The sequence below is a fragment of the Zychaea mexicana genome (assembly GCF_025766255.1).
Source record: "Zychaea mexicana strain RSA 1403 chromosome Unknown BDB00scaffold_96, whole genome shotgun sequence".
Lineage (NCBI taxonomy): Eukaryota > Fungi > Mucoromycota > Mucoromycetes > Mucorales > Lichtheimiaceae > Zychaea > Zychaea mexicana.
In genome coordinates this window covers 13,977-34,465 of record NW_026516759.1, presented here as the reverse complement: position 1 = coordinate 34,465, position 20,489 = coordinate 13,977, and the positions used below count along the sequence as shown (strand labels likewise).

The window sequence follows — 20,489 nt, the reverse complement described above, 5'->3', positions numbered from 1 at the left end:
GACTACTCTTCTGAAGTCGACACTGCGCTCAACACACCTACGAGCTGGACAACAGAGCATGGACCACACTTTAATCATCGATGGTCGCTTTCTTCAGCGTTGTCTGCGACTTTTTCACGGCCCAACAGCATGCACAATAGCAAACGCAACAGCGAGTTTTTTGCTCATCGACGATCCACGAGTCCAAAAAAGCTGCGCATGCACCGGACCAGTATGCCTCCAATTGCCAGTGGCAAGTTATTCCATAAACGTGTAGCTAGTAATAATAACGACGATATTATTCAAGAAGAGCAAGATTTTTCTACATTTAATGCACCACAACAGCAGCAATACGACTATCATCAGCAACAGCAGCAACAGCAACAAAAACGACGATCAATCCGGTCAAGTCAACATCAGCGTCAGCAGCATTACCGTATGCAATATCACGAAAGCATGCGAGTCCAACGACTGCTTGGCATGGTGTATCAATTCCAAATGTCAACCGCGCACTCAGAAGAAGCCCTGTCAGCATTCTGCAAGCAGCTGCAGACATACCTAGAATCGTGGGCCGATCTCAAAAGAGACAAGCGCCATGTGGTTCGGCACACAAATATGTCAATTTTGTGTAACGGTCGCTCTAGCGTGGTGCGGTCAAAGCGGTGTCGACACATCATGGACGATCATTCCCGCTACCGTCACCAAAAGCAACACCAGCGCTCCCATGACTTGGAGGAACCCCAACCGCAAAACACCTTTGACGCATTGGAGCCACAAATACAGCAAAAATTAGACTCTGTTAAAGAGCCACTGCTTGTGCGCATTCGTGAGTTGGAGTTAGCGTTGAAGGAATGCGAGCGGGAAAGATCTCAGGTGGAACAAGAGTTAAATGCAGTCCAAAATCAGTTCAGCCAAGCCCAGAGACCAGCAGATTCCTCTGCGCCACCATCAACATCTAGCAAAGACGAAAACGACAACGACGAAGAAAGCTCGGAAAAAGTGGAGGAGCAGTCAGCATTTAAAGTTGAGCATCATAATCAACTCGATACTCTAATGTCTGTCAGACCAGCATTGACGTCCGAAAGATATGCAGATGAACAATCTAGGGAGCAGGAGCGTCAAGCCTATCACGAAGCACGCGCCATGCTCACACGAACGCAGACAACCATCGCAGAGCTGGAACTCAGGTTGGAAGTCGCCAACTCGCTAGCAAAAAAACAACGACAACAACAGCCACTACCAACAGTAGTAAAATGCGACTGTCGACAAACCATCGTCGCAGAGCGTGATGCACAAATACAAAACTTAGAATCGACCATTCAGCATTACGAGGGTGAGCGGCAGACATGGGAACAACAAGCTGCAGCACGATATTTTCAAGAGAAAGAAGCGTTCAAAGTCCAAGTATCACGCCAGGTCCGCGAATTGGCTGGAGCGCTTGCTGAACAAGAATGTCAGAATGATGTGCTTGAAAAACGAAGACAGGAGGATGCACTAACGATTTCCCGGATGGAAACTTTGAAACGTCAAGCAGAAGAAAAGTGCCAAAAGCGACTTATTAATTGGGAAGCCGAAGAGAAAAGCTTGCGGATGACAGTAGCAACGTTGGAAGCTAAAATTGTCAAGCTCGAACAGGACTCCCTGGTTTTGTACGCGAAGAATCTCAAGTTGGCCCATCAACTCGGTCAATGGGCACCTTAATTATACCATTCCTTTCCTCCTTTTTTCTTAGATCTGCGCTAAGAGCTAATAGATGGTTCTTTATGCTTTGTTCTTCTCCTTTCTTTTCTCTACCTACTACCTACCTACCTGTACCTTAATCTATTTTATACCCTATAATTACCGTTATAATTCATCGCATTATATTGCATCCTACAGCGCTAACGCGAATACTTAATAAACCCTCTTTATTATACTTCTAATAACAATGAAAGGTCTGTAGCAGTAGAAGATTTATAGAAGAGTAAATGTACGACTGTACTTAAGAGCTCAAAAAGATATCGCTCAGCTTATCTTGCTGATAGCAGTCAATTGATTTCTACTTCGTTTCATACATGATTGATCCTTCAAATATTACGGTGCGGCAATATCAAAATATTTTACTTTTCTTCTTGACCCGGCAAAGAAATTGCAATCCGCTCACAAAGGAACAGCTACTACTACGATTTCTGGTATAAGAGCAGCCATTTCTTACGCTACGACTAGAATTTAATTCGCGCTTCTACCCTTTATAAAATCAGACATTGTCGGTTGTTTACCGTCGATATAATAGTGTAGTCCAAATTGTAGCCTTTTGATAAAAGCCTTACTTCACATCATCACCCAAAATTTTTGCCTCTCCAAAATTCAATCTCCCTCGCACCCTCACTGGATTAGTCCAATGCTTCATGGCAAGTGCTCTAGCCGCCTTAGCAAATGCTTACACCGTATTAGCAAATGCTTTTGCCGCATTATCAAGAGCTTTCATCACATTGGCATTAGCAACCCAATGATACTATAGCTAGAGACAAAAGGGTGCCAATTAGTATAAATAGCCTTTCTCTTTTCATTCACTATCAGTTCGGTTCATATCTTATCCTTTTCTTCTTCAACATTCCTCTAGAATAAGAACCTCCTAATTGGTTTTTCGGAAGTAAACATTCCCGATCCTTGACTTCCAATTTCCATTTTCCATCACAGTAGCTTTAATAGCATCTTTGTGGTCATAAATAACCTTCTTCCTTTTATTCACACTTCATTTCCGTCGTATCCAGAGTCTAGCCGTCACTCTGCGATACCACAATAGAATATCTTTAGCCAATTTGATAATATAGCTAATAATTGAGATATATAGGATGATCTGTTGCGTAAACTTTACTTTTTACTAAATCAAGATATAAAAGCTTACTCTACTCTTAAGCTTGATTTCAACTCAAGGCTCTTAACTCTCTGACATGAGCAGTCTGTCTCATATTTTTTAGTTTTGTAATTTATGGATTTTAGCTCTGCTTTTAACTTTCGCTTCGTAACAGTCGAGAATTTTTTCAACTGTATGAGAACCCAATGTTTGTTATATGGTCTTTCTCGCTGCTATCTCATGCAAGCTAATAGCAACCATCAGCGCCTTTCCTTAACTTTAAATCACTTCTCCTTTCGACACTTTAATATCATACTTTTAGCCGTTGATTTCCTTGCATATAACCAGAGCCTGACTATGAAGTGGATTCTTAAATATGGATGAAAATTCTATGGCACTAGAATTCGAGAAGATTCTTTGCGGTGTGACGCTAAAAATTTAAGGGTACAATAGAAATACGATGGCACGCACTATCTGCACAATCTCATACACTGAAAAAAATCTAGAAGCATGATGAGCATCATGCATAATAATGAGGAATATACGTATGAAATATCAAAGCAGAGCAAATATTTGTACAGAAGGGCGTAATAAAGATGCCCTTCCTATTCAGCTAGATAGAGCTATAAGAACGATACTGAGATGCTACTGCAGTCACTCATGAAAGTACTATAATTGGGGTCTCTATAATAGCCCTATGCAACCAGAATTGGAAACAATCTAAGATGCTGACGCATGGATTGGCTACCATACCCCAACATCCAATATATAATTTTGCTTTATTGGCGTGTGCGCTTTTGAGGACTATTATCTTTGCTTTTCAGCTCCTCCTTCAGCGCTTGCTATCGAGAAGGGAAACTTGAAGACCCGTACATCAGACTTAATAGTTCACTGAACACTCATTAAACTGTGTCTTTTTTTTATTAATTCGTGTATCATTGTGAAGATGCGATTAATTCATTGCTAGGACACGTTGCGTTATTACAAATTTACACTTTCTGCAAACGGGTAATGTGCTTGATTTTTAGATCTGTATCAGTTTACTACGACTGAGCAAGGTTTTTTTATATCAAATAATTTCTCTGTGTTAACATCTCATTGTCATTCCTAAAAGAGTGAGTGTACTCCACTCTCCACTGTAGTAATTCTTCATACACCTCCAGTAATGCCTTTCTTTTTCGCAAAGAAGCCAACAGTGTCATACAAAGGCTACAAAGATAAACTTTAAAGTGTTGGTAGGAATCATCGAGTATTGTAAGTATAGCATACAAACGGTCGAGTTGTGAAAGCGCTGGATTGGTGCTCAACAACAAGAGAAGCTAATAAGTTGGGGTAAAGGCAGGACTACAGTAAAGTGGGGCTGTGCCGATCATCTTTTTTATACAGCAAAATAAAACGAAGCTGCTTGTTGGTTAAATTAACTTTCTTATAAGCCATACCTAGCAAATTTAGCAAATATATTTGAAACATTCAATCAACTGGCTAACGTTTATAGTGCTTGCCCTGGTGCGTCCTTTTATAGTATAAACAATTTGAACTATCCACTCTGTGATGATGGAGCTTCAATAATAATTATAAGGGACAAGATTCAGTATCTTTGGGATGATGTTTAATTCCAACAAAAGATAAAAAAAACTCTTTTATATTCTAGCTATTAAGACGGTGACATCAATTCATCCAACTAGCAGATAAACTATGTGATAGACGCTGGATCAAGGACGTATCGAAGCTTTTCCTAAAGTCGCTATGTTAATTGGGCATATCTCTGAAACCGGCGTTAGCTGTTGTAATAATGGCTGATGAGGTGGTTCATTGTCCTGTTCACGTAAGGTGAACCATCTGAGTGAGAGGCTCTATTCAGTAGTGTTTAGCCGGAATACCGTAGTATTATTCATATGTGTGTGCTATAATGTTTAACTGAATGTCTTATTAATTGATATCTTGAGCACTGTATTAATGTGGTTCACTACACAATCAACTGGGTTCCTTGCTTCATTTGCTCAAAGTCCCTCTACTAAGAGGCTTGAGTGGAACAAAGCTGTTCAGAAAGCAAGGCGTTGCTGCTTGAGCAAAATTAATAAAGTGGGGATGATATGAATTGATGAATGAAGATCACCACCCTCCCTCCCCAGCGTCGACATCGGACCAAAAAAAATGTCGTAGTGCAATACTCGATTATTTTAACAACCATAGATACTTCTTTTACTGCGGTCGTCAAGTCGTCCCTGACGTAATGCGCAGCCACTTCCTCGTGTACTGCCTTGCTATGCAACAGCAGTCATCAACGTTATGCGCAGCATTACTTTGCATATACTCAGTTGTAAGGCGTGGACAGGAATAGGACAAGACAAGAAGGAAACCTGGAGGTAGGAGACCAGATGACGAGGGAAGAAATTAGGGACTACAAGATAACTGACTGATGTATTTTTATTTGAAGACTAAGGTATTTATATGCTTATTTTTTACCAAGGAATTTAATGATGTGAACAAACAGAAAGATTGGTATTAAGGTTGTTAATTGACTAGGATGATGATGATGGATGATATTGATACTTAGGGAATTAATATGTGTTCATCGAGGTTAAGGATGATCACTTAATGAGGTCGAGGAATGTTCATAGCATTAGTTTTGAAAAACAGTATAAATATGGGTCATCTTTATTGAATACAATATCATCTATCTATGTGGTAATTCCTTTGTGGGTCATCCTTACTCTCTGTGATATTACTCTACAAAATGACGACAAAAATTGGCGTAATTTATATAGATAGAAACCACAAGAGTAGACCACACAGAGAGAACCACAAAGTAGGAGAAGACCACGAAGAGAAGTAAGACCATGAAGAGTAATACCGATAGGTAACCACAAAGATAATACGATGGTAGCTAGATACCTTCTATTGTGATTGTTGATCCAAGGTATTTATACCCTTTGGTCAACTTATAAGAAGCAATAAAATATACAATATCAACATTACTAATATGGTTACAAATCTGATGAAGGTTGATGAATAATCGTGGAAGGAGTAAAAAAGGGGATTGGTGCTTTGAATGTTTTAGAGAAGTATTATCGCGATTGGTGTGGTAACTTCTTGTAAGCACAAAGGATAAAAGAGGAACACGGACAATACACACGATTGGTCCGTGGATCTCATTGGTTCATGTTTCGGGCCGAGAAATATGCTGCGACAAAATAAAAAAATATACTCGACAATGCTCACATATGTGAGACAAACGAGGGGGTCGACCGGGATTTGAACCCGGGGCCTCTCCGACCCAAACGGAGAATGATAACCACTACACCATCAACCCTGCCTACAAGATCTTTGTTCGTCCAATTATCGAGTACGGCCTTGCTATTACTTTTCTTTCGGCTCAACAAACTGATGTGATAGAACAAATTCAAAAGCAATGCTTGCGAATGTGTATTTGTCGCAACCCAGTTGAAAAAGCCATCGGCACTGTCACCCTTTCTTACCTTTCTGCCCTGCCCGACATGCGTACTCGCTATTGTATTTTACAAACTAAATTTTCTTTACGCGCACAAACACTTCCTCGAAGCACCCTCGTAGTCTGTGTTGTCCCGCACATTTTGATTTCGCAGAATGAAGCCCGTTGGCCAGCCCTTCGGCGCAATGTAATCTGGAAATCCGTCCAACAACTCATGAGCCGGCCTAACTCGCCACAGAAGCCTCTCAAAGAAGCTATCCGCGCTCATATGCAAGCTGAAATTGATAAACTTGTAAGGCATCCTGCCAAATACATAACCATCAAACGAGGCTTGCGCCAACCTGTATGGGATCCAACTCTCTTGTTGCCGTGCACCAAAAAAGAACGACACCGGCTGGTCAAGTGGCGTCTTGCTTGGCTGCCTCCAACACCGTCAGTACCTTGCCAATGTGGCTCTCCTAAAGCAAATCGTGATCACCTTACTTCTTGTCCTCTTCTCTCTTCTGAATTCCGCTCCTTCCGCTGGTCTCTCTCCTCTCTCACACCCGACCCCCCTACTAATGCTGATGCCATTGATGTCGCATTAAACTTATTGCCGCGCAAAGTCACCGCCAAGCTCGGTAAATGGCACCGACTATGGCCGGCACTTCTCTCTCTCCTCCGCCGCATTGATGAAATAACATCCGACACACCTTTTGACGATGAACCTCCTGCAGGCTCACTTCTTCTTGAGGCTTCGCAGAGTCTCGATCCCCCTCCTTCTTCCTCCTCCCCCTCCCCTACTTGATGTATCTCGCTCTTTGTATACACATATCAATATTTGCATCCGGCCCTTGCCAATTGGTTTCGTACTAACTCTCTACTCTCTCTCTTTTTTTTATCTTTGTTCTTCTCTCTCACCCCAATTCGGAGTTTTTTACCCCACATTTTCATGCTCTCCAAATTTTCTCCTTATCTCCCTACTTCTTTAACTTCGCTCTCATATTCGTCTTGATCTTACTTCCTGTCTCCCTCACCGCTCTCTTTATACTCCCTTAGTTTTTTCTCTTGTTGGTAGCAGAGACACTACTGTATAGGTTTTTTTTTATCTTTTTATTTTTGTATAAGCTGTTCGCTATCTCACCCGTACTACGAGCGCATCATGAATGCTAAACTTCAGCGACGATGCAAGGCTCTTAATAAAACTTTTGAACTACACCATCAACCCCTATTTGTATTTTACCGCATATCAACCTTATTCTTCTAAACCCTTTCTACCTCTTCTTCTTCCCTTTTTATATACTACCTTTTGTCCTTTTCCAAACACCACACGTGTCAGTTCCGCTATTCATCACTTTTTGAGTAGTTTTCGAAGTTTATGCAAAACTGTTAGAAAAAACACCAAAAAACTCTTCAAAAATTCAACAAAAAACCCCCACTCCTTCTTATAAACGCCGCGACTATCCTACCATAGACACCTGCAAGAAAGCCATCCAATCATTATAGACGCTAGTCCCCTGCAAGTGAAAATCGCTTACTGAAAATGTTTAAAAATAATGTGTTATGTGACAGTATCGGTATTGAGCTGGATTATACAATAGCCGTTTGTAAAGTAAGGTTAACACTACTGATCAAGAAAATGGTACATTGTAGTCCAGCTGTTAATGAAAATGATAAATACGGTTATGTAAAACATACAAAAGCAGTGTAGCTAAAAACCACCATTGTTCAAAGTTTCCTTATGGTAGGGGTCGCAATCTGACCCACGGGTCAAAACCGACCCGTGGGTTGAGGACAGGTCAATAGGTCAGGTTGATGCTTTTCTGACCCATGGGTCAACCCGTCTAACCATTGACTCGACCTGTTGACCCGTTGTAACCCGTGTATACATATGATATCTATGAGATACTTGTATTCAAGTAGTCAATCTTCTTGTTGGGAAGGATCATTATATTAAAGATGTAGTTGTCAAAATGTCTGCTATAGAACTGTAACATAAAACGTACTTATATTCTTTTTCATTGTGGGATCATATTTTATATTCAAAAGTGTAAGATAAGTAAGCTATAAGCAATATATGTAATAGTAGTAAAGAAGTAGCAATAGTACAATGAGAATAGATAATAGAGAGTGGCAGTGAGAGACGAGATTTGACAAAAGACGTAGAAGGAATTAAGAAAAGAAAAATGAAAGAAGAAGGAAGAAATGAAAAGAAAAGGGAAAAGGATTAGGGGCATTTAAAGGAAGTCGATTTTTAACCACACTTTAGCCATTATGCTTTCTTTAATGCATGTGAGCGTAAACGATTTCTTTTCTTATGGCACAAACCCCTTTACCTTTAAGAATAATCACACAAAATGTAGATATTGCTAGCACTGCTAGGAATTTGCGTGCCATCATCTTAGAGAGCTGTGTATACATGTAGTTTTGCACTTCTAGTGCTCAAGCTCAGGTTGATTGGCACCTCCTTTGTCCCTAAATCAAAATCAGTAGTGACCCGTCAACCCAAGTTTTGACCCATCGGGTTGAACGGGTCAGGTCGGGTCAGAGTTTTCTTGACCTATGGGTCAACGGGTCAGACCCTTGACACGACCTGACCCATCTAATTGCAACCCCTACTTTTCACTACCTGATTCTTGCCTACTTTATGCAGTATACACTATTCTTATACCATCTTAGATACTACTTTTCCTGTCGTGAGGAGGAGGAGGAGGAGGAGAGGAGGAGGAGTGCCTCCATAGATGGCAGCCTTAGGCAAAGTAACAAGATAGCAGGTATAACTTGGGTTGATGGTATAGTTCAAAAGTTTTATTAAGAGCCTTGCATCGTCACTGAAGTTTAGCATTCATGATGCGCTCGTAGTATGGGTGAGAGTGAGATAGCGAACAGCTTATACAAAAATAATAAGATAAAAAAAACCTATACAGTAGTGTCTCTGCTACCAATAAGAGAAAAAACTAAGGGAGTATAAAGAGAGCGGTGAGGGAGACAGGAAGTAAGATCAAGACGAATATGAGAGCGAAGTTAAAGAAGTAGGGAGATAAGGAGAAAATTTGGAGAGCATGAAAATGTGGGGTAAAAAACTCCGAATTGGGGTGAGAGAGAGAAAAAAAAAGATAAAAAAAGAGAGAGAGTAGAGAGTTAGTACGAGACCAATTGGCAAGGGCCGGATGCAAATATTGATATGTGGATACAAAGAGCGAGATACATCAAGTAGGGGAGGAGGAGGAGGAAGAAGGAGGGGAATCGAGACTCTGCGAAGCCTCAAGAAGAAGTGAGCCTGCAGGAGGTTCATCGTCAAAAGGTGTGTCGGATGTTATTTCATCAATGCGGCGGAGGAGAGAGAGAAGTGCCGGCCATAGTCGGTGCCATTTACCGAGCTTGGCGGTGACTTTGCGCGGCAATAAGTTTAATGCGACATCAATGGCATCAGCATTAGTAGGGGGGTCGGGTGTGAGAGAGGAGAGAGACCAGCGGAAGGAGCGGAATTCAGAAGAGAGAAGAGGACAAGAAGTAAGGTGATCACGATTTGCTTTAGGAGAGCCACATTGGCAAGGTACTGACGGTGTTGGAGGCAGCCAAGCAAGACGCCACTTGACCAGCCGGTGTCGTTCTTTTTTGGTGCACGGCAACAAGAGAGTTGGATCCCATACAGGTTGGCGCAAGCCTCGTTTGATGGTTATGTATTTGGCAGGATGCCTTACAAGTTTATCAATTTCAGCTTGCATATGAGCGCGGATAGCTTCTTTGAGAGGCTTCCGTGGCGAGTTAGGCCGGCTCATGAGTTGTTGGACGGATTTCCAGATTACATTGCGCCGAAGGGCTGGCCAACGGGCTTCATTCTGCGAAATCAAAATGTGCGGGACAACACAGACTACGAGGGTGCTTCGAGGAAGTGTTTGTGCGCGTAAAGAAAATTTAGTTTGTAAAATACGATAGCGAGTACGCATGTCGGGCAGGGCAGAAAGGTAAGAAAGGGTGACAGTGCCGATGGCTTTTTCAACTGGGTTGCGACAAATACACATTCGCAAGCATTGCTTTTGAATTTGTTCTATCACATCAGTTTGTTGAGCCGAAAGAAAAGTAATAGCAAGGCCGTACTCGATAATTGGACGAACAAAGATCTTGTAGGCACGGAGGGAAGAGGTAAGCCCAAAACCATACATGTGGACGCCACTATCCCGAAGCAATCTCATGACTGAGAGAGCTTTGGTCTTCGACTGTGCCACGAGCATATCGCGATCCAACCCGAGAGAAGAGAAGGGTATGCCAAGGTATCTGAATGACGAGCAACGAGGAATTTCTGTACCATATAAAGTGAACGGTTCCCCTTGAGGGTTGGCATTGAGAATTTCACACTTTGTAGGGCTCCACCGATAACCAAGGAGGTTGGAGTGTTGTTCCGCTGCCAAAAGCATCATATGTACGTCACGAGCATCACCGATAATGGCAACATCATCAGCATACATCAGACAATTGATAGGGATGAAGGAGTGGGGGTAGCGGTTCTCAGTAGCAGGATCGTCCGGGATAAGGTAAGGGTTATAAGAAGGTGCCTGCAAGTCCTCGAGCAGAGATCGCGGAGCAGCATTGGGGGTGGCAAAAGAAAAAGGACGACTCGAGCAAAAATTGAGAGACCGAGAAGAGGGAGGGGTAGGTACACGCACAAGGTGGGGATGAGAGGACACAGACCGTAGTAAACGGGGAAGAGTGTCGATAAAAATAGAGTAAAGGATGGGAGATAAAATACTTCCTTGAAGCACACCATGCCGTGGATATATGTCCCGGGATGCCACGTTGGAGAGGATTACTCGAACAACAACGTCGTCGAATAAGCTTCGCAGTAGCTTGAGCAGCGGTTCAGACACATAAGGCCGAAGCGTATCCCAAATGACGCGCCTGTTACAGCTGTCAAATGCACTTGCTATGTCCAGGAAAGCGACGATTGGAGGGCGCTGCACACCACCCTCATTAAAGCTATATGCTTGCATCAGTTCTTGGAGACAAAGGGCCTGATCCAGGGTACCACGGAGAGCACGAAAGCCACCTTGTGCGATGTCGAGGGTTGGCATAGTCTGGAGAAGGGTGGACATGACACATCGTTCAAGGAGCTTGCGGTAGACCGAGGTTAAGCTGATGGGTCGATACTTGGAAGGATCGTCAGCAGAACCTTTGTTCTTATAGATGGGGACAACTTGTGCGGTACGCCACGAGATAGGAGTCCATGACCAGCGCCAGCAGAGGGTAAAGAGTCCATCCAAGAGTGGGGTGATGTTTGATGCAATGGGCTTGAGCATTTCAGCTTTAATATGATCACAACCTGGTGCTTTACGGTTTGGCAAGGCCGCAATAGCAAGCTCAATGTCTGCCCGGTGCCAGCAGGTCCTCTGCTCTCGGTCGAAATTGCTTCCGGGTGAAAGCCGAGGTGACACAGAGCCACCAAACACACGCTCGAGGTGAGCAGCCATGTTATCAGCAGCAGCTTGTGGTCCCTGAGGCGATGAAAGTGTGACGTTGCTTCGATTACGCAGGCGCATTCGTTTAACAACAGCAGTCATTTCGGTTGGGTCAGCTTGTAGCTTTTGACAAAAGTCATTCCAGTTCTGCTTCCGAGCAGCCCTTACCGCTTTGCGAAAAGCAGTACACGCAGCAATATAGTCACTGTGGGCTGTAATGCGTTCAATGTCATTGCGCAATCGAAGCCAGCGTTTATGCAACGTTTGACGACGGTCGGCTAGTTGCTGGAGTGTGTCGTTCCAAAACCACTTGTGGGAGTCGGTACGAGGACAACTGCGCCCGACAGTATTATCCAAGGCATCGTATACAGCTGTGTTCAACCGATCGACAAATGCCTCCAACACTTCAGCGCTCGGATGCAAATCGTCGGTTTCCAGTGTAGAACGGATATCTCCCAAAAGAGCACCTGTAGACTCTGTAAACCTGTCAGCATAGCGTTCGAGTACTTCAGGTTTTTTCAACCTTTGAAGTCGCCAAGTGCGTCGAGGGGCCGTGGCGGCCGGGAGCCGTGACATATTCACGGGCACAAATGACAGCTCACACAAGTGGTGATCCGACAAGCCTAGGCCTGTATGAATGCGCATAGCTGGATCATGGATGTTGTCTCTCATCGATATGAAATAATCAATGATGCTTTCGCATAGACGATTGCCGCGTAGCACAGAAAAAGTAGCTTCTCCGTTGGCTAACTCAGCATTCCACAAGGTTAAGTCTTTTGTGCTTATCCAGGTAGACAGTGCATGGTGACGATCGGGAGTGACTCTGGCATCACCCGTGGTACTCCCTAACCGCGTATTCAAGTCTCCAAGAATGATTGTGTATGGATCCACTGACAAGGAAGTATACCTCTCGGCAGCCACTGCAGCATCAAGCTTTGGTGGTAGGTATACACCATGCAAAGTATAAGGGCCAACTTTCAGTGACAGTACCTCACCGTTGCGGATGGAAAGGGGATGAACCTCGTAGGGGAAATCGGGTCGGATGAGAAAGGAGAGGCCAAAGCGGTTGAAGGTGTTGGTGCCCTCCGTGAGTTGTGCATAGTTATAAAATTGTTGCCATTGACAGCGTAAACGGCCATGGCGTAAGTAAGTTTCGCAGAGAAAAATAATATCAATATTTGCATCCAAACAAGCGTCTATAACCCCTACCAAATTAGTTCGTATGTTTCGGACGTTGAGAGTAGCAATCGTTAAACGATCACTACTCATTGATGTTGCTGTTTGCTGCTGTGGGGGGAGTCGTCATTGTCGTTGGGCGTATCTTCACCCATTTCGACGTCGTCGGTTGTTGTGGCGGTGGCGTTGTTAGTGGTGGTTGGTGTTGGTGCAGGTGGTGTGCTTGGTTGTTGTGTTGGTGGGTTGTACTCGGCAAGAAATGCTGACCACCAGGTACTATCGAGTTGCAAGGCACCAGCGGCAGGAGAAGCAAAGAAACGAGCGATGCTGATGCCTATTTTTCGTGGAAGGCGAAGGCAAGTGCGTTTGATCCTCTCAGCAAATAGTTGCTGAGCGAGGGCAAGGCGGGCTTCTTGACTGTCGTTGGCGTACTTGGCATCGCCAATGACGGATGCGTCGAGTTGGTTGAAAGTGGTGCGGGGGGTAACTTTTTCGGCGTTGAGGCAACGAATTAACTCGTCCTTAAAGTCGTGGTGGACAAGGAGAGCAACTGTGCCTCTTGCTGGGAAGTAAATATCCAGCACACGAGATTGCTGGATCTTCAGGCTGCTGATAAACTTGCGGATATCATGGTAGCGAAGGTGGTGGCGGCAAGGAACGTACACAAAGTCGAACTGCGATGGGCCTGTGCTTTCTTGGAGGGCACGGACAGTGAGGGACTTGGTGGTGGCGGTGTTGGTGGGACGCTTCTTCCCTTTTGGTGGGGTGTTTTTAGCAGCTACAGCTGCCCAGGAAGAAGGTTTTTTGTTGTTGTTGTTGTTGTTGTTGCTGTTGTTATTGGGGTGGTGGGTGGTCTTGGCTGCCGTGGACGTTTTGCCTTTGGCAGCGTGCGACTTGGTGAGCTTAGTGGTGGCGGCAGATGCAGGCGATTTCACCGATTTCGGTGCATGGTGCGATGCCATGAGCGAATCGGCGGTCGTCGAGTCGTCGTTGTTGGTGGTGCTGGTAGTGGTGGTGGTTTGGTGGTCTGTGCGCATGGTCGGCGGTTGAATTCCGAGGGCGGCAAACAACTGCTTGCGTAGGCTAGCATTGTCTGCGCGTAAGCCCTGCAAATCGTCTCTCAAGCCAGCAATAGTGCTGTTGAGGTTGGCAATCACAGCGCGAAGGTCGGAATCGGTGGATGATGGATGGATGGATGCGGATGTGGTGGCGGATGGGGCGGTGCTGATCCCAAAGTCGATGTTGGTCGGGATGGTGGTGGTGAATGGTGCATTTGCTGATTCAGAAGTGGAATCAGCGAAATGGTGCTCAATGCCGTCGCGATTGAACTGGAATTTCTTCGTAGTGCTGCTGGTGTCCATGGTAGGATGGTCGCGGCGTTTACGAGAAGGAGTGGGGGTTTTTTGTTGAATTTTTGAAGAGTTTTTTGGTGTTTTTTCTAACAGTTTTGCGTAAACTCTGAAAACTACTCAAAAAGTGATGAATAGCGGAACAAGAGTGGGTTGATGGTGTAGTGGTTATCATTCTCCGTTTGGGTCGGAGAGGCCCCGGGTTCAAATCCCGGTCGACCCCCTCGTTTGTCTCACATATGTGAGCATTGTCGAGTATATTTTTTTATTTTGTCGCAGCATATTTCTCGGCCCGAAACATGAACCAATGAGATCCACGGACCAATCGTGTGTATTGTCCGTGTTCCTCTTTTATCCTTTGTGCTTACAAGAAGTTACCACACCAATCGCGATAATACTTCTCTAAAACATTCAAAGCACCAATCCCCTTTTTTACTCCTTCCACGATTATTCATCAACCTTCATCAGATTTGTAACCATATTAGTAATGTTGATATTGTATATTTTATTGCTTCTTATAAGTTGACCAAAGGGTATAAATACCTTGGATCAACAATCACAATAGAAGGTATCTAGCTACCATCGTATTATCTTTGTAGTACCTATCGGTATTACTCTTCGTGGTCTTACTTCTCTTCGTGGTCTTCTCCTACTTTGTGGTTCTCTCTGTGTGGTCTACTCCTGTGGTTTCTATCTATATAAATTACGCCAATTTTTGTTGTCATTTTGTAGAGTAATATCACAGAGAGTAAGGATGATCCACAAAGGAATTACCACATAGATAGATGATATTTTATTCAATAAAGATGACCCATATTTATACTGTTTTTCAAAACTAATGCTATGAACATTCCTCGACCTCATTAAGTGATCATCCTTAACCTCGATGAACACATATTAATTCCCTTAGTATCAATATCATCCATCATCATCATCCTAGTCAATTAACAACCTTAATACCAATCTTTCCGTTTGTTCACATCATTAAATTCCTTGGTAAAAAATAAGCATATAAATACCTTAGTCTTCAAATAAAAATACATCAGTCAGTTATCTTGTAGTCCCTAATTTCTTCCCTCGTCATCTGGTCTCCTACCTCCAGGTTTCCTTCTTGTCTTGTCCTGTTCCTGTCCACGCCTTACAACTGAATATATGCAAAGTAATGCTGCGCATAACGTTGATGACTGCTGTTGCATAGCAAGGCAGTACACGAGGAAGTGGCTGCGCATTACGTCAGGGACGACTTGACGACCGCAGTAAAAGAAGTATCTATGGTTGTTAAAATAATCGAGTATTGCACTACGACATTTTTTTTGGTCCGATGTCGACGCTGGGGAGGGAGGGTGGTGATCTTCATTCATCAATTCATATCATCCCCACTTTATTAATTTTGCTCAAGCAGCAACGCCTTGCTTTCTGAACAGCTTTGTTCCACTCAAGCCTCTTAGTAGAGGGACTTTGAGCAAATGAAGCAAGGAACCCAGTTGATTGTGTAGTGAACCACATTAATACAGTGCTCAAGATATCAATTAATAAGACATTCAGTTAAACATTATAGCACACACATATGAATAATACTACGGTATTCCGGCTAAACACTACTGAATAGAGCCTCTCACTCAGATGATTCACCTTACGTGAACAGGACAATGAACCACCTCATCAGCCATTATTACAACAGCTAACACCGGTTTCAGAGATATGCCCAATTAACATAGCGACTTTAGGAAAAGCTTCGATACGTCCTTGATCCAGCGTCTATCACATAGTTTATCTGCTAGTCGGATGAATTGATATCACCGTCTTAATAGCTAGAATATAAAAGAGTTTTTTTATGTTTTGTTGGAATAAAACATCATCCCGTTGCTAGATTTGCTAGATATGCGTATAATAAAGTTAATTTAACCAACCAGCAGCTTCGTTTTATTTTGCTGTAGTAAGATGATCGGCACAGCCCCACTTTACTACAGTCTTGCCTTTACCCCCACTTATTAGCTTCTCTTGTTGTTGAGCATCAATCCAGCGGTTTCACAACTCGGCCGTTTGCATGATATACTTACAATACTCGATAATTCCTACCAACACTTTTAACTTTATCTTTGTAGCCTTTGTATGGCACTGTTGGCTTCTTTGCGAAAAAGAAAGGCATTACTGGAGGTATATGAAGAATTACTACAATGGAGAGTGGAGTACACTCACTCATTCAGGAATGACAATGAGATGTTATCAATGAGAAATTATTTGATATAAAAAAACCTTGCTCATTCGTAGTAAACTGATACAGATCTAAAAATCAAGCACATTACCCGTTTGCAGAAAGTGTAAATTAATAACGCAACGTGTCCTAGCAATGAATTAATCGCATCTTCACAATGATACACGAGTTAATAAAAAAAAGACACGGTCTAATGAGTGTTCAGTGAACTATTAAATCTTATGTACGGGTCTTCAAGTTTCCCTTCTCGATAGCAAGCGCTGAAGGAGGAGCTGAAAAGCTAAGTTAATAATAGTCCTCAAAAGCGCACACGCCAATAAGGCAAAATTATATGTTGGATGTTGGGGTATGGTAGCCAATCCATGCGTAAGCATCTTAGATTACTTCAATTCTGGTTGCATAGGGCTATTATAGAGACCATTGTATTCATTTGCTCGAGTGCTAGCCACACAATAGTACTGTTGTTGAAGTCCCATCTAAGTTGAAAGATGTAAGGAATTCTATTACGACTCAATGACAATGATTTGATCTACTGGATTTCCACTTTTTGGAGATTTATCACAAAAGCATGCATGAATATCGGTCTAGCAGCATGTGAGCCATATTACTTTGCTTGAACGTACTTGGTTCTTGGCCTTGAATAGGTAACGCTAGTACACGCACAGAGTAGTACTTTCTCAAGTGCATGGCACATCCGTAGTATTGGAGACACAAGCCGGTGAACGACGAATCAAAACTTACAAAAAAGTTTAAGAAAAAAGGAAAAGACCTATAATATATAATGATACATAAATGGTCGACAACGGAAGTAAGTCCTTTATAACCATGAAATTATTTACGAAATATTTTCAGAGGCATCAGCTACATTGTTTGAATAGTGTCTTGACTTTTTGTAAATCGCAATCTGTAGCTCATGATGGAGAAAGCATTATAGGGCGCTTGTATGTTGGTATGTATACAACACTTAGGCAGTATTAAAAATTGATCACTGATGCCACCTTGTTGCGTGATTTGCACACTTAATTTCTGAAAATCTATGAAACCATGTAGGCTTACGTATGACCTCAATTGGATGATACGAATATTTTTCCGTGCTATTACCCGTAGCTTCTTGGCATCCTACATCAGTCCTTTTAAAATTCTGCTGTCCCTTACTACATATTGAGCCGATCATTCGTGTCAAAAGTAGTACATCAGCGTTGTAACACCCTTTCTCGGATAAAGTGGCAAAACCGATCTGTGACCAAAAAATGTTCTTTTCCGAGACATATTTGACAAACGAATGGGACCGTTCCTTGCAGACAATGATAGTATATAACACTGATGATACAGCAAAAACAAGTACTGTACCTATTTCAACAATGACATATAGAAAGGGAGCGCTGTATACCGGGTCTGTTCCCATTCTGGTAGAAGTTCATACTTTATATGCAAATGAGCAATTCTTGTAAACCTTATACTCCTGTTGTGTTTAACGTTTATCATTATTCAATTTACCTACAAGGCTATGAGTTGTATGTTGCCATACTGAAAACTGGGAACTACTCATACACATATTATCAAATTCGTTCAGTGTACAACTACGAACAAGTTAATAACTAACTCTAATTCGCAACTAACCAATAACCCACGTACTGTAATCGTCTTTCTGCACTCTACCAATCCCCGACGTGTATTAGACTGAAACAATAAACAAGACGCATTATTGCTGCATGATCCGGCCGTAGTGGTTTCGGAAGATACGTTGGTTAGGTCTTTTATATCTTCTAATTTCCCCTTTCAGCGCTGGCGACAACTACCTAAAAGTCATTATTTGCAAACAAGTGAATGTATAGAAGCTGTATGCATCATGAAAAAGTACACACTGTGAATCATCTCTTTCTTTTGTCTTCCACACCACATCCAGCACACTCATGCATTTTACAAAAAGAAACTCGGAGAAAATTAATGGCGAGCGATTTTTTCTTTTGAAAGCCCGTGGTCATTATTATCATTGACGGCCGTTTATTGCTGATCGACAGCCGGCACCAATGATCTTATAAATTTCTATATTTGGATGATTGTGCCTACATAGGCCTTGAGGCGAGCAAAAGTTCAAGAAAAGAATAAAAGAGGAAAGGGTATCAAGTGGAGTGGAGTGAAGTTATCGTTTGAAGAATACAGCGAGCAGCAATGCAACCATGGATAAAAAGGTGATTGCAGACGTGGAAAGGATGATTCCGCGAGAGGCGGGAAAGTAGCCTTTGGTCATGGTGTTTTGTGAATGGAAATAACGGATAAATGCAAAACAGAGGAACAGCATGGCCATGCCAATGAACATCAAGCCCACCGGCCGTCCCCACGTCTGCAGATGTGGGTCGTGTTCGACTGCTCGGTCGAGCCGAAAGAGCTGGGTGATGCCTACACCAACCGAAATCGTCGATAGACTTGTGCGTACCCAGGCAAGATATGTTCGTTCATTCGCTATGTTTTTTTCCCATATTAAGACAAAAGGCATAATTTAACTTTTATTTAAAACAAAGAAGAATAGAGAATCTCACCTAAATGGTCCCTAGCAACGGCACCGGTGTTCTCCAGATACAGCGAGGCTGAAACGTTGCTATAGCCATCGCTGATAATCTCAAGCCAGCTTGGTCGTGCCGTTCTTCTCGCATTATCATTGTCTCGTCCGCTCAATAGCGGTTGTTGTTCGCCGTTACTATCATCCTCATCTTCTGTCTCGTTGTTTTTGGTGTTTTGGAACGTAACCTGCCTTGAACATGAGCATCGATGTGAATAGTGCTGTTGTTGTTGCTGCTGCTGCTGCTGCTGTTGCTGTATGTTTAACGTATCGCTAGAGTTGGTGCGAGCTGTAATTCTGCTTTCGTCGTAACGAAGCTGTTGCTGTGGCAGGTCTGTGCTTTCTACACGTGAAAGCAGGCCGTCTTGGTCATGCTGTGGCCTCAGGTCAGGCGTGTCGTTGGGAGTGTAGAAAGAGCCCGGCGATGTGGACAATGTCGAAGCCAGCATTGTGTGGTAATTCATGTTGCGTTGTTTACTTGAAGGTGATCGAGATGACATTGTGAGAAAGAGTGGTTAATAAAAGACCGAGAAAATCTCTGTGGCGGTGCTTGGGATTTTGGCGGTTTTAGAGGGTGGGGGAGAAGGAAAGCCAATTTACATGTTGCACGACAGGGCTACACAAATATTTGATGCGGATAGCGTCACCCAGGAGGTGAGTTGCGCCTTCTACTGTATCACCTTTGCATGCGTCCTTTGGCCCCTTCCCTCGTTCTGTCTTTTTCTTTACAGAGGAGATTGATTACAACTGTTGATGCTAATGCAGATCTGAAACGCGTTAGTTCACTCCGTTATAAGAATAAATAAAAACTGATGATTGTTCTACAGCGGAAAACGAGAGAAAACAACAAATACTATTGTCCAGAAAAACAGCATCACCGGAAGGCCAAAGCATATTTATCGGGTGTAACGCGCTCAATGTCTCGAAGATGTGAGACATGCAGAAAAAATATGAAGGAGAGAGAGAAAGAGAGAGAGAGAGTATAATTTTACGTTGTAGTAGTAGCCATGGTAATAACAGAATTTGGCCCTGTTGCCAACATGACGGCGACACTTCTTTGACTGTGGGGAGGCTAGTAGCGCCAGAACGGAAATGTTGCGTGATCAGTCGTCATCAGGCGCAAAGTAGTACACATTTTAACAAAGGATCTATTATTTGGAGTGGCAAACACCTATTTCGTGGTAAGTCTATGCTGGCCCTTCTCTGCGCGCGTTTCGCCCGTCATTTTGGCCGTTTTTGCTCCAAACTGGATCGCCCGTTTCCAGTTCCGACATGCATTCACGAGTCCAAGACAATGACCAACTTGTCGTAGCAAGAGCTTTTCACCAATGCCTCGCCCGTACCGCATATCCATCTTGATATCAATAGGCAGCCGGCATAGATGGTTGACCACGCTTGTGCTGAGATAGGGAAAGCGGGCCTCCTTTCCATGATCCGATATAATCCGATCATCGCGACCTATTAAAAGCATGAATAAGTAACATTTCT

The 20,489-nt window shown here is 43.1% G+C and overlaps 5 protein-coding genes and 2 non-coding genes across 7 annotated transcripts; 3 read left to right on the top strand and 4 right to left on the bottom strand.

Moving 5' to 3' along the window:
- The first annotated feature begins 300 nt into the window (after positions 1-300).
- BDB00DRAFT_845305 (uncharacterized protein) lies at positions 301-1,881 on the top strand. The gene has a single exon (XM_053125066.1). The coding sequence runs from the start codon at positions 418-420 to the stop codon at positions 1,678-1,680; it is 1,263 nt and encodes a 420-aa protein (XP_052975284.1). The 5' UTR covers positions 301-417; the 3' UTR covers positions 1,681-1,881.
- A 4,174-nt stretch (positions 1,882-6,055) lies between these two features.
- BDB00DRAFT_t102 lies at positions 6,056-6,128 on the bottom strand. Its single transcript has one exon. It is a non-coding gene; the product is annotated as a tRNA-Pro (tRNA).
- A 4-nt stretch (positions 6,129-6,132) lies between these two features.
- On the top strand, positions 6,133-7,053 carry BDB00DRAFT_771420 (uncharacterized protein; the record flags this gene model as incomplete). Its single annotated transcript, XM_053119959.1, has 1 exon — positions 6,133-7,053. A coding segment is annotated over one exon (921 nt), but the record flags the coding sequence as incomplete, so codon positions are not given.
- Positions 7,054-9,454: 2,401 nt separating this feature from the next.
- On the bottom strand, positions 9,455-10,195 carry BDB00DRAFT_771402 (uncharacterized protein; the record flags this gene model as incomplete). Its single annotated transcript, XM_053119957.1, has 1 exon — positions 9,455-10,195. One exon carries the CDS (start codon positions 10,193-10,195, stop codon positions 9,455-9,457), a length of 741 nt encoding a protein of 246 aa, XP_052975282.1.
- Positions 10,196-10,270: 75 nt separating this feature from the next.
- Positions 10,271-10,663, bottom strand: BDB00DRAFT_771442 (uncharacterized protein; the record flags this gene model as incomplete). Its single annotated transcript, XM_053119963.1, has 1 exon — positions 10,271-10,663. A coding segment is annotated over one exon (393 nt), but the record flags the coding sequence as incomplete, so codon positions are not given.
- Positions 10,664-14,376: 3,713 nt separating this feature from the next.
- BDB00DRAFT_t103 lies at positions 14,377-14,449 on the top strand. The gene has a single exon. It is a non-coding gene; the product is annotated as a tRNA-Pro (tRNA).
- Positions 14,450-18,395: 3,946 nt separating this feature from the next.
- BDB00DRAFT_845293 (uncharacterized protein) lies at positions 18,396-19,587 on the bottom strand. The gene is made up of 2 exons (XM_053125065.1): positions 18,982-19,587; positions 18,396-18,904 (listed from the first exon to the last, which is right to left on the bottom strand). Exons 1-2 carry the CDS (start codon positions 19,499-19,501, stop codon positions 18,585-18,587), a joined length of 840 nt encoding a protein of 279 aa, XP_052975280.1. The 5' UTR covers positions 19,502-19,587; the 3' UTR covers positions 18,396-18,584.
- Positions 19,588-20,489: the final 902 nt, after the last annotated feature.

Excerpts from the sequence above, each read along its gene's own strand:
- BDB00DRAFT_845305 (XM_053125066.1), top strand. The coding sequence starts at position 418 with ATGCAATATCACGAAAGCATGCGAGTCCAACGACTGCTTGGCATGGTG.
- BDB00DRAFT_845293 (XM_053125065.1), bottom strand. The coding sequence starts at position 19,501 with ATGTCATCTCGATCACCTTCAAGTAAACAACGCAACATGAATTACCAC. Across the intron at positions 18,905-18,981 it reads CGTTGCTAGGGACCATTTAG|CGAATGAACGAACATATCTT; the intron begins GTGAGATTCTCT and ends AAAAAAACATAG.